The sequence below is a fragment of the Acanthaster planci genome, linkage group LG13, assembly GCF_054643075.1.
Source record: "Acanthaster planci isolate LZ-2023a linkage group LG13, COTS_SCS, whole genome shotgun sequence".
Lineage (NCBI taxonomy): Eukaryota > Metazoa > Echinodermata > Asteroidea > Valvatida > Acanthasteridae > Acanthaster > Acanthaster planci.
Genome location: NC_141789.1, coordinates 12845607 through 12859424, shown reverse-complemented (window position 1 = coordinate 12859424; position 13818 = coordinate 12845607). Strand labels below are relative to the sequence as shown.

Sequence of the window (13818 nt, the reverse complement as noted above, 5' to 3'; positions counted from 1 at the left end):
CCTTTTACTACATGCAGGAGCCATCCTGAATCCTCCGAAATCCTCCAAATTTCAACATGAAGAATTTGCATTCAATTCCTGTCATTATGTTGAGGCAGTGTGAATAGGACTCTTGAGCTGTGCAGTTGATTCAAAAGAAATATCGGGCTAAATTTGTGCTTTACTAAGCACACAACATAAGGTCGAATCCACGACCTTCACGTATGGCATCATTCGAAATCAGCCATGCACTTTGCCATACACCCCCAAAACTCCAAGTTCCTCCACTTTGCAGAAAACGATTTGGGAGGGTTAGGGTTAAACAGGTTAGACCAGAATACTCCTAAAGCCTGCCACACACATGATGAGCCATCTAATGAGCAAGAAGCCTTTTAGTGGCTGTGTGCTCAACACCTACTGTAGTTCATCGTGTGCTATCGCATTTCTGTTCAGTGCTTTCTGCCTTGAACTGCGAGTGAGGCCGCTTCACAAAAATCAAACAGGGTAGGCATTTGCCACGCAGCCTCATGAAGCAGAAAACGCGGCAACAACACACGCGAGCTACTCGTAAGGAACGTCCCCCATGAGATACATGTACATGTAGCTTTCAAGTGCGGCGAGCTTCAAATGCACAGCACATGAGCTCCAGGCTGCTGTGTGCGTGTCTTTATGCACATGTACAGTACAAGCGCCTCGCTACTTATTGTGGTAAATGCATTTGCCGTTGGCTTGGACTTCTAAGCATTTCTATTAATTATGCTTACGACCACTTTAAGGCCACTTTTTAAAGTCGTTACTCTGACTTGGGTTGTTTGTAATCCTGACTTCTTGGTGATTAATCAATTATTCTGACTTTATTAAAACTCACTGAACATTTTGCAGCTGGTTTCGGTTTCACATTAACTGCATACAAGTTGATTAAACCAACGCCAGCCACAGTCAGCATGTGGCAGAGAGGGCAATCACGTGAAATGTGCCTGAATATATACATCTTGCATAATGCGACAGTAGGGGAATATTCACGTAATTACACAGAAAGAAAACGTATAATCAAAGTTTCAATCAAAGAGACCAAAAAAATGAGATCAGGTTTTCAGCCTTTAAATGAGCATTTGGTTTGGCAGAGAATGGGTCTGCAATGGGATTTGAGCCAGAAACCTCCAGATTCAAGCTCTGCAATCAGCCAAGACACCAGGCTGGCCTAAAGTATACATGTGTGCCTCAGATAACGGTCCAATGTTTACGTCATATGGCTTTATATGAATTCTAATTTGGAAGAATGTTTTTCTTGCTTGACTGACTTTGCTCATTAAATATTTCCTTGCCTCTGTTCGGTTTAAAGCCACACACAGCTGTCTCCTCTCCTCCTGAAGCAATTTACAAAACTGGCTGGAAGGCAATATAAACAGCCAATTTATGAACATTTGAAATACCTTTTTATTACTTTTTATTAATGACACATAAAAGCCCTACATGTACATATGTTATGGAGCCAGACATGTCTAATAGTTACTATCAGCACATACCTAAAAAAAAAATACAAAATAGCAAAATAGCAAAAAATAAAACAAAGACAAGAAAATTACATACAATTTTATACTCTGTGTAAAATGCATATGGCACCATGGGTAACTACTACAGGTAAACCGCAGATGTCAGTTTGGGAAGTGTACATTGGCCAACCAATGCAAAATTTATCTAGGAGCTAAGGTACGGTATCTCAGAGCAGTGATTTGCTACACATTTCTGCAACAATGGAGAGCGACAACCAGACCACAGACCCTAACCTGACAACTTTGCCGACTGAGGATTGGCCACCAAAGCATATCCAGGTTTGTGCGGCTGTCTCATTCTGTTCACCCAGTAACACTACTCCCAGCACTTCCACACCCTCTGGTATCCACCAGAACTTTGCAGGACTGGGGGAAGTCTAAACCCCACATTCACTTTGCAAGTGGCTCAATCCGAGTTCCTTGAAAGTCACACAGCAAAGTTCAAAAGACGATCAATTTCAGTGGTTTCTGGTTGGTTTTTTTGCTTCTGAGATTATAAATGGCAGTGATTTTCCCCTCCACACAGGATCTACAGTTGGCAAATAAAATACTATCCCCAACTGTGCTGGTTGTTAACATGTTTGTCATGGGATGCACACTCTCCCCGAGTGACTTCAAAAGAGTGGTAAGTCACCCGTTGAGGAAAAATGAACTCGTGAATTGTCCACGTACGGTACATTGTAAATGCTGGTTTCTTTGGGGTTGGTGAAGTGATACACCAGATTTTGAGTGCACCATGCGAGAAATAGCGCTGAATTGGTAATGGAAATTTTAGAACAGACTTCTGCTCTCACATCCATTTTCTACGAATCTGACAATGCAAGGGGAACGACTCCCTATCAACACTTCACTGATGCCAGACTTGAGGCCAAAAACTAGTATACGCATAGGTACAGCATGTACGGTACCTATATAAAACTGAATTGATGGCAAAATGAAGTACCTCCATAGCACAGAGTGCCTCAGGTGAATATGGATTAGATCTCCATATTACATACTCAAAGCAAGAGATATGAAGTTCACCGGAAGCTGTCATTCTTCACCCTACCTCCCCCTCCCATTCCAGCTTCGTCGGCCCCACGGTGTCGCCGTCGGTTTCTTGTCCCAGTTTGTGGCCCTCCCTCTTTCAGCGTTTGGTCTGGCCCATGCCTTACAACTCAAACCGGCCTCTGCACTGGGAATAGTGGTGACTGCTACCTGCCCAGGGGGTGTTTCCTCCAATGTGTTCACCTATTTGACGCACGGGGACGTGTGCCTGAGGTACGTACATGTATCTAGCATGTGTAGATCCAGTTAACATCATGCAAACACAAACGCCTTCTTAGTTCTAGACATATCTAAGTACATGTCCATGTACATGTATGTACAGTTCCAGGTTCCATCTTCTCAATTTCAGCATTACCATGACTGCTCTGTCCACGTCTGTCGCCATGGGAATGATGCCTCTCAACCTCTTCATCTACAGCCGTTCCTGGACCCAGGAGAGCACTGTGATTCCCTATGACAGTATTGCCATTGGCCTAGCTCTCATAGTGGTACCTGTGCCTTTTGGCATGCTCCTCAAGTACAAGAAACCACTCTGGGCTCCACTGCTGGCACGGGTAAGAAGTTTTACCAGGTCCAAATCCTTCACCTATGAAGCACCTTTCCCCTTTGTTTGGCCTTGTTCTTTGCAATGAGCCCTTGCATGTACCATTATGCATAGTTGATTTCACTGAAAGCAATCTGTGCACAGGCCTAGAAAGTAAATAAACACAACTCTAGGCCATTTTCCAATAGTCGACTTCGGCTCCATCTCAGGCTTCAGCTTTTTTTTTTTTAACTTCCTGACTTTTGAGGTTGTAAGCTCAACAGTAAGTCTGATAGTGCCACAAAATAGTGCCACACAATAGTGCCACAGTAAGATGCAAAAGAGCCAAACATTACAGTACTTCAATTTAAGCTAAACGTCTCAGGCCCACAATCAGGGATTGGTTTCCTACACGAAGCCTGCGACGGAGATGAAGTTGAGTATTGGAAAACGGCCCTAACTTCATCCTCCATTTCTCTATCCCTAACCAAGTTGCAGATCTAGAAGATGCTTGACTCTGCTAGATCCTCCACCTCTACGTACATGTAACTCTACAGCCTTTTCAGCAAATATGTCTCCCCACCCCACACACAAACTACGGTACCCAATTTCCCAGCTTGGTTGGATTCTGTCCTCCGAGTATCAACAGACTTTATTTTCTTGGCTCTTGGCTCTTTGTAGCTCGGTAGTGCCTTCACCCTCCTGGGGATCTTTGGCGCGGTGGCCATACTTGGCCTAATCAACCCTGCCATGTTCACTTCCCCCTGGCAAATCTGGGTGGCCGTGGCTGGCCTGCCCATGTTGGGCTTTGGCCTGGGCTACCTCCTGGCCTGGGCGCTCCACCTGCACCATGTCCAGTGCCGCACGGTCAGCCTGGAGACAGGGATGCAAAACATGGCGGTGGCCTTCACCCTCATCCTGCTGACCTTTGCGGACAGCCCGCTCCTCCACGACATGCTGGTCATGCCGTCCCTGCTGTTACCCATCATGGTGCTGGACTGTCTGCTGATTGTTGCCTTGTACCGCGCCTGGATGAAGTGGCGTCCAGGCCCAAGAGAGGAGACTGCCTCGACACTCACTAACAACCAGTTCAGCATGTCTGACTTCCAACAGCCCAATGACGACCAGGACAGACAGTAAAGGAAGAAAGCAGGGGGTTTGAATCAGTGGACCGTATTTCCAGTGGTCAATCTTGTTCACTTGCCATTCAGCCCTCCACTGAAACTCAATGGGAAACCCACAAGATCTGCTTTTAATCAGTTTGACGCAGGAATTTATGGCAGAACAGGCTTGACGTGTAGCACAGTGAAGCGGAGGTCACAGGTTCCAATCTTGCACAGCCTGCAGTGTGTACACCAATCAGTGTTTTTCTTCATTAACACATGCAAATGCATGTGTTTAAATGGCACCATACAGCCTGAAACGTTTTTGTCAAGTGCAATACATACAATACCAGGATCTCACTGCAAATGTTGTCAACTATAACCAAATCTACACCCACAGTATGCAAATGCTACAAGTTTATCAACAGCCTCAAACCCTTTTTTACATGTACAGTAAATGTACTGCAACTTGCTATAACATCTACCTGCATGTACATGTAGCACTTCAAAATTCAAGTTTCCTCATTCAAATCCTCAAAGCTTGGTTATGACGCGTTTAATCCTATGGTATAAGAAATTTATTAACATGTTCTTCAGGCGGAAGAAACAGTTAAGAGTGCGCACAGCATGTACGGTACATGACACGTGCATAAATCACCTGCATTATACACCTGTTAGTTACTGCGCTGGTGAAATACTACAAGGTTGATATGTTTGTGTGCTACATGTAAGTAATAGGTAGATTTTTGTGGTTATTAATCTTTTGAAAGTCCAGATAGTGTTGAAGGTTCAATGGGAACACACATCTTACATATATACAAGTAATACAACTTACAAGGCCAAATGGTCTGTTTCATTTCAACAAAGACAAAACTTACCCATGTTGTCCAAATGTGGTGAACAGGTATCCTGACATAAACCGACATGCTCACAAACAGGTAAATGTTCAACTTAACTTGACAGTCACAAAAATGCCTCTGCTTTCAATGTAGCGGTATCTTAGTTCAAACTTGGTTCTATCCTTGCAACACTGTGCAATTCCTTTCACTCAGGCCTGGGTACATGTACACGTCAAGCAACCCTCAAAAACCACAGGAAAAAAACACTTCCAAGGAAACGAACAATGGGATTTACCACTGAGTGAGGAAACCATCCCTCCCTGGGCACTACATGTACCTGTTTGAACAGGATCAAGGTCCCATTGTGTGTGCTGACCTACAGTGCAAAGGTCAGGTGTCCTAAAGGTCAAACAGCACACACATGTTACCACCCAGTGCTCCAATGAACAAGTTAGTTGTTTACAGATTGAATTCAGTAGGCCTGTATTGCCCTCTTTATTCTGGAGACTCCACATAACCTGCGCAAGTGTGCCAAGTAAATGCAGAGAATGGTCCTCTGACAACCCTGCTACATGAATGTAAATTATCAGTCATGGTACATGTTACTACATGCACCATAACTGTGTCATTGCTCGGTGAGACTGTGACATACCGGGGTACTGCACCTAATTGTCTAATAGAAAAAATATAAAATTCACTTCAACAAAAAAATTTAACTACACCTGTAGCATGTTATACACAGCATGTATAAATACAATGAACGTGCCCACACACTCTGTAGATATTGAGGAACAGATTTACACACTTACATGTACCTTGTCTTTCTGGTTTTAACTTACAACTTACTGGTACATGTACGATACAACGGAGTGATTACATTTAATCAAGTAATTCTTCAAATGTCAATTTCATTCAAATGTTATATTTTGACAAAGAGTGTAATTACGTACCTTTTAGAGAGACGAGTAAAATAATTGCGCAATATTTCAGGGAGACTACTGCATTAATGGTGGAAACAATGATAAAACATGTGTGTATGCCCGCTGGTGTTCTATTCTGCAAGTAACGAGCCATGAGTCATAGTTACTCAGAGTCACAGATACTCCCCAGTAACTTGGATGCATGTTATATTAACCCTAACTATTCAGAGTCTAACAAGCATGTGCATGGTTTCAATGGTCCCTGGGGGTTAGGGTTAAGGAAATAAATGTGCTTGGCCGGTGTGCATTCAAGACTGGCTCAGGAGAATGGACATGAATGATGCCTGAGCGGCAGGTGAGGGCATTATCAGTTTTCACTCTCCTGAGCGAAGTCTTAAATGATAGTTTAAGACCGACCAAGTACATATTTATTCCCATTCACAGATACAATTTTAGTTGAGTCAAAAAAAATCAGTATACGATAAAGTTTCCGAAGACTGTGTTCAAGAATTTTACTTTTACATGTATTTCCCTGAACAACCCTGTCCATTTGATGGTATACTCCTTGAACAATTAGTCCAGAAGAATCTCATCTATCGACTTGGGCATGTGCATGGCGAGATCTGTGTGCCATGCATACAGACTCTTGACTAATAGGAACGGATTAAACTGTCTCGTATCCAGGTGCCAGAACATTTTTACACAGTGGGCATTATCGAATGTTAATAGACATGCACCTTCTAAGCTGTTGTATTGGGAAACTTTCTGTATGAGGTATTTACATGTACACGAATGAATGCACATTTACGCACACCTCGTTAATTAACATCAGGCTATCATCTTGCAATAGCAGGGTATTAGTTACTAATTATATAGCTCCATGCTCATAAGCTCCATGCTCTCAGCAATCTGACAAAATTTCATAAATTTCATTTAATATTCCACAACAAACACGTCAGTGACACTGGCACAGTGGTACTTTCCTTGCCATCCACCTGCAACCCGGGTTCAAATCTTGCCCAGGTCAACCTATGGATTAGGTTATTCACAATTATTGCCTGGGTTTTCTTCCGACATCTAAAACTTAGCATTTCTTCATGCGTTTTCCCTCCAGGTGCCCCTAGAGTCTGGCATGTCTGGAGAGAATACTGTACATATAGTTTATGGTGGAATAAAGAGTATATTTCCAAATAGGTCACTTGGGAGACATTTTGTGGTAAATTTTTCAACATTAGGGAGACATCGGTCATTAGGGAGACATTTCAATGTCCCCAACTTCCAAAACGAGGAAAATTTTTACCATCCACATTTTGAGAGATGATAGAATAGGGTCTGAAAGGAAAACATGCAAAGTTTGGTTAAGATCGGATTAGGGAATATTGAATTATGGGACGGTAAAGTTTGAAAAATTTTGTGCACGTTCCTATGGGAATGTCTCCCAAGTGACCCATTTTCGATAAAATGTATTTTCACATGTATGTACACAGTAATTTACAATTGTTTTTGTGGAAAAGTAAAACATCTCTTCGAAAAAGCTGTTTTGATACAGACTCCATTTCTAATAATTTTAGGGAAGTCACCCTCAACTGGCACGACTGGTAAAATACATGTAAATTTTACTGAAAAATTTGACTAGGCCTGTTCTCCGGCAGAAAAATGCTGACAAAAAAGTTATACAGTGAGTGAAAGAAACATTATGATATACATGTAGCCCCTTGATAGCCAAGAGAAAAACAGCACGTCCCTAGGCTACAGCAGGCTTACACTACACAAATGCTTCTTTTAGATTAGGCCTAGGCAGGGCAGTTTATATGGAGGTTTCTGGAATGTCTGCTTCTACTGTTTCGTGTCATGCAGGCATGTCTGCACTAGGACTGTAGTCATTGTCAGGTGTGGCGAATACACAATTCCCTACTTTGCCTGCCTTCGCTTGCTTGGGCGAGACCACGTACCACTAAAGCGCCGAGAAACAAGCTCCGCTTACCCCGTAGAACTTTACGTGAGCCCGAACATAAGATTAGTCCATGAAGTCTTTTCAGTTTCCACATACGTACAGGAACGTAGGGAGGGGATACATTCCGTTCATACCAAATCTTTCATTCCTACATTACAAACAAAACTCCAAAAGGAACAGAATTCCGTCTAACATGATGTGAAAGTGGGGGGGAAATAACTGTCCATTGTTCACATTCGACGTCTCCGATACGGAATGCAGGGACCCGACTATATTTATTACCGACTACAAAAATTGCATGTCCCTTTTCAACATCCTGACACTGAATCTACTCTTTTTGTAACCAAAATACTTGTAATGGCAAATTCTGATGTTCGTTAACTGCAGAAATGTGGGGACAAACGACGAGAAAAACAACAAAGAACGACGATTGCATTGTCTAGTTCCTATGTTGCACCATGGACGAAGGATCGGAATGCACACACCTCTCGTAAAAAATGAGGGACGGATGGCCGTGATTGAACCCGGACTTGATTGGTTGGTTGGTTGTTGGGGGGGGGGTTCCGAGGATATGATGAAATTCACTTGCTGCACATACACTAACAACGTGCGGCGCACGTGCATGATATGCATGAATGAGCATTTGAGTCCAGGGTCCAGTCCACGGTCACAATCTTGGGCGACCAGTGGTACCGTTTCGATGACGAAATCACATCCCGGCACTATGGGCTGTGAGGGTCACTCACGAGTCGCAGGCGCACATCTCATGTCACTGTTTGCACTGACTTTGTTTCTGTGTGTAAATACACTCTAAGTGTGCATATCGTGTTGAACCCGGACTACACTATTCAGTGTTTTCCACTATTGCATGCAATATAACTTGGGTGTTTTTTTTCATTTGTTAGACGCCTGTCTGTTTATTCTTGTTTGTTTTTGTTTCTTAGTTGTTTGTTTTTGTTTCTGAGTTTGTCCGAGTCCATCTGTTGTGTCTGCTTTGCTGTTTCTATATCATTATATGGTAATCAATTGGTGTTTTCCTGTTTAAATTTTGGTGTTTAATCTACATTTTTAACTTGTACTTTTAACGTGTAGGCCTAATATTTGAAATTTAAATTCATGTTTCATTCCTGGCTGGCTTAACTTGTGGATTTAAGATTCCTAAAGTTTCGTATTGGTTTAAGTCGATTTTAAATAGTGAATTTTTGATCCAAGTTTTACTTTGTTATGATCATTTTGATAATCTTATTATATGAAAAGCTCCTAGAGCGTTAATTTAGGCGGACTTGGCGCTATACAAGACTACTTTTTAATGTTATTATTATTATCACATGGAGCCCTTTTTATGCCGTAAAATGCCGATTAGTGTCTTGCCACATCTTAACAGAAGTAGAGTTAAAGTTGTTCTTGAAGTTTTCATTACTCCCTTAATTTTCACCCTGAGGAGTTATTCGCTGACGGATAATCCCTTGGAAACGCCTTGAAATCATGCATGATTCAAGGAATATTCGAAGACAATTAAAAATGCAGAAATGTGTGTTTAAACAAAATGAAGAGTATAGAACATGACTCAACCCTCTGTAGACAAAACCTTAATTTTCATTTAGACTCGAGCAACTGCTGATAATATTATTTACATTTTCACTGTTGTTTACTTTTAAATTTGTTGAAATTGTTCTTTAGCGAGGCTAAAAGTTAAAATGTTTATGTGAACAACCAGAGTTGTAAGCCTGTCTACATTGAACTTAGAGACTGACAACTCATACAAACATGTTGAAAACAATCTGAAAATATTCACTATAGCCAATCCTTTATGAACGAAATCTCCCATTAGATGTTTAATTTAATGCATCATGTTCAAATGCTGTTATGCTGATATATAGTACGCCACTCTCCATGCTGTCGGGTGCAACAAATTACCTCGAAATAGTTTGCGAACCTGTCTTATGTAATTCATTTCAAGACCTGTGTTTTAGTCTGATGGATTCTCAATAATACATGTAGTTTGATAAATGGCCATTTATTTATTCATTTCAAATGGGATACAATCTGACTCAAAAGTTCTGTCTAAAGTATTCACGTTTAGAATAAATCTTAAAAGGAAATTAGTTACTTTGTTCAAATTCCTAACTTTCTGAAAAGCAAAGCCCGTATTAACATTGGTATCGAACTATTCAGAATAAAATACATTCTGTGGGAAAACACGATAACTTGCAGAATCTAAAAGATTTAGTGCCGACCAAAAACTGTGGAAATTCAGGAGAAAAGTTTTTAATGAGACATTGAAAAGACCTTCTACGGGCGTTATCATAAAAAAGCCTACCTGACAGTGAGATACTTTTCACTATATCTTCTCCATTTCGATGCCGAGTTCCGTATTTCGAAGGAGACCAGAGAATCTCGTCTTCCCCGGGGTACATGTTGCTTGATAATTTGAATGATTGAGCACGGGCAAGTTTGAGAAACTGAAGAGGCAAGCGCAAGTTTGTGAGGTCGCCGCGAGCCAATCAAGGCGCACTCCTGCCTCTTGCATCATTCGCAAGAGGAGTGACGCTTTGGGGGTCTAGTGCGTGGAACACAATCCCCGTGAGTACCCCCATGTGTCCACGAACAGGTGTGTCTGCCGTGCGCTCCTCATGGTGGAAACGTGCGGGGCACGGATTAGTCAAAATAGGAACAGCTACACGTCAGTTGCGCTCGGCGAGACCGCGGTTATCTCAGTCCAAACTGTGGAGGTCAAGAAATGTCTAGACTGTGTGGCTAATCAAGCGGGAGATTATCCAGAGTGAACAGCCAATAAGTGGATGGGTGCTTCACCAGAAAAATCGATAACTGTAACATTCAGCCAATCAGAGTGCAAAATGAATATGTATCAATTAAGGATCTTCATCCAGGAGCGCTCGCTGAAAGCACACATGGTCCATTGGTTTTGTGTGCACTTATTGCGAAATTTGGTTAGAGGCAAAGCGAATATTATGGGGGAAAGGTGCAACAGAGACGAATTCCACATTTAGAAGACGGAAATTATAAAAAATTTTACAAGTGGAGATATTTTAGTATCCTTAATTAAGAACCCCTTTTTGCAGTGAAAATAACCACCATGGTTCAGATCCATTTACGTGAACTCATTCAGTATTTTTTCCCGGGTCTGTCATGCTCCGGACACAAAAAGGGGGAAAATTCCATCTCGGTGTGGAAAGTGCTTTTATGGTCAGTTGACAACAGAAGAAACGGAAAAGCCAAAACAGGTAAAAATAAGGGATCCGTATTCCAAGCATGGGGAGTTTATGAGACAGAACAAAAATATATGTCGCTAGATTATTATACTTGTCCTAATCATTGGCAGATCCATGAAATAGAATGAGATAGGGGCGATTATGGGACAGTATTTATTTCATTTCCCTTCCAATTTTCAAAACATGAAGAGATAAAATTTAGCATCATCTCACCAAAATGCATTAAAGGGTTATAATACATTTCAAGAGGAGCGACCTTCTTTTTTAAAGTCGCAACTGATAACCTAATACTCAGAAAATCGACCCAATGCAAATTTGACAGTTAGCACGAGCGTGTCACGTGAACGTTGCAATGATCGCATGGGTATACATGAACTTTCTCCACGCAGCTCTGGCGCTCTATGAAAGGCGACTGCTTCAGCCTGTGCGTGGTGTTGGGTCAGCAAACCTTTTCAAGGCTGGAGGCAGCCAAAGACAGCATCAAAGAGGACGGGTAAACCTCTGCCCCCCCCCCAAAAAAAGCTCTGGCTCGTCGCTTCAGCGAACATAGGCCACGGGTAGATGTAAATGTCAGCAAATTGTCTCTCCAAAGACCCTAAAATCAAATCGTCCGTTCATTCATTTCTATTTCTTGTTCTTTTTTTTGGGGGGGGGGGGTTGTGATCGGGCTCTCTAACCTATCTTGAATCATGGAAAGCCGAAAATGAGTGTTATTTTCGTGAAAGTATACAAACTTTGAATGTCTTTTAGTGGTCACTGTAAGCCCATTTGGGTTCAACTACAGTTAACACTTAAGGATTGGTTTGATCACGATTATATATACAGCTCTTTCAGATTCCACGAAGATGTAATTTTTCGGAGCCATTGTAGTTAATTTGTCAGTACGATATTCCCAGGAAATGTCGTTCACTCGAATACTATAGAATTCTTGCTTCATAATTGCCCTCGCTATAAATTCACCCTTTTTAGTATTCGATTATGGTTAATCAGTAACGCTCTAGCCTTGGCGGAGGCCGATAATTTTCGTTTCTATGTAATATTCGATATCAGACGGCCTTGTTGAAGGCGAACATCAACGGCATCGGGCACTGAACCCAAAGTCCGACGGCATGGGCGTAAATCCCGAGGGATGGGGTATATATATCCCCACACACTTTTTGAGGGGTTGGGTGGGCTATTGACCCCCCCTTTTGTGGTGAGCAAAAGATTAAAGCAGACTGTGAAGTTTTCAGACTTTCATCAACCAATATGCGTTCAATAGGCACTAAAAACGGGGAAAACAATTTGAAAAAGCCATTAATTTACTTTTCTGAATACATTTTACGGATGTACGTCAATATATCATAAACATTGACCTCTATATAGATTCATGTGGTGTTACCAGCCACCCCCCCTTCGAATTTTCAGGGCAGGGCCAGTCATTCCCCCTCCCCCCAATTTCCGGCCAAAATTAACGTCCGACGGAACGTTTCTCACGGGGCACCTGGAACGGAAAGGCATGAAAGACTTCAACGGAAAATGTGCCCCAGATGCACGTCACGTCTGGACCATACCGTTATGTAGGCCGAATTCCGAAATCTCGAACAGGGCGGTGTGCATGGTTTTGGAAAAAAAAGACTAACGCTGATGTGTCTATACTCTACCTTAAAATAACTTTATAAATAATTTATAATAAAAAGTGCAAGAGAATTTTGATAAATGAACAGCAGGCCACAATTAAATGTGGATACGCTCTTGGCAGTAAATTTTTCCTCGAACAAGCAATTTTCAGCTCTCCACTTTCGAAGGAAAAGGCAGTCACAGACAAGCTAGGATGTCCAACGGCGATCAGGAAAAGGTGACCGAGTATGTTGAAACGAATTTTATAATTGAACGCGCCTATTACAGGCCTATAGCGTCACCTTCAGCCACCACAAGAAACTTTGAAATTAATTGTGTTTTCGTGCCCGCAGCAAGAAATCTCTTCTGTTTTCTGCTGCTGGGGAGAGCTGGCGTGAAATGGGAACCACTTCATTTGTTGTTTTTTTTCCCAAAAAAATTGAAATGCTTCAAATGGTGTTTGAATTTTTACTGTGAATTCGGATGCGAAAAGATTTGGATTTAATCTCTTTGAAATTTGTTCAATGGGCGAATGCTGTTACACAGACCTTGTAGGACATTTAAATGAAGTGCAAGAAAATCATTTCTTCCCCTCTCTCGAGAACCACAGCTTACACGGGAGGCGCTGCGCGCTTTCATACCCAGGGCCCAAAGATTGTTGGATTTACGTGCTCTGATACCGAGGCCTTACACAAGATAACACAATCATCGATAGAGTGCAGAGATCGCTTGGGTTGTTGCGTAAAGGTGCGACGGACTGCAACAGCCGGTCCAAAATTATAAGGGTCTACAGTCTGGCGAGTAAGCCAATTCCAACAATACGCATCGACTCGCCATGATTTAGTGTTGCTATTCCCAGCACATGCACCAATAGTGGCCAGTTCGCCACGCTTCATTAGCCGAAACTGATAAACTATGCCAAATAATATCTTTACCAAGCACGTAACACAAAACACTGGAAACATCAGTGAAAAACCGTCTACTCTTTCCACAGTGAAAGTACAGGACAGTGTACATGTATATTGAGCAGGATGATCACGTACAAACAAGTGAGGATTTTGCATAAAA

General features: G+C 42.0%; 2 protein-coding genes across 6 annotated transcripts in view; one reads left to right on the top strand and one right to left on the bottom strand.

Annotated features, from left to right (window-relative positions):
* The window catches only part of gpam (glycerol-3-phosphate acyltransferase, mitochondrial), a 34020-nt gene extending 23407 nt beyond the window's left edge, over positions 1-10613 (bottom strand). The window contains exon 1 of one of the 5 annotated variants that reach the window (XM_022242569.2): positions 10239-10613. In XM_022242569.2, the coding sequence (XP_022098261.2) occupies positions 10239-10335 (97 nt within the window). In that variant the 5' untranslated portion in view covers positions 10336-10613. Of the gene's footprint in view, positions 1-5083; positions 5424-7916; positions 8393-10238 lie in introns of those variants that run through there. The other 4 variants (XM_087144896.1, XM_022242574.2, XM_022242571.2 and 1 more) reach the window with 4 other exon arrangements.
* On the top strand, positions 1734-4242 carry LOC110983364 (ileal sodium/bile acid cotransporter-like). Its single transcript, XM_087145112.1, has 5 exons — positions 1734-1811; positions 2059-2157; positions 2599-2792; positions 2929-3133; positions 3784-4242. The coding sequence occupies exons 1-5, from the start codon at positions 1734-1736 to the stop codon at positions 4240-4242; spliced, it is 1035 nt and encodes a 344-aa protein (XP_087001238.1).
* Positions 10614-13818: the final 3205 nt, after the last annotated feature.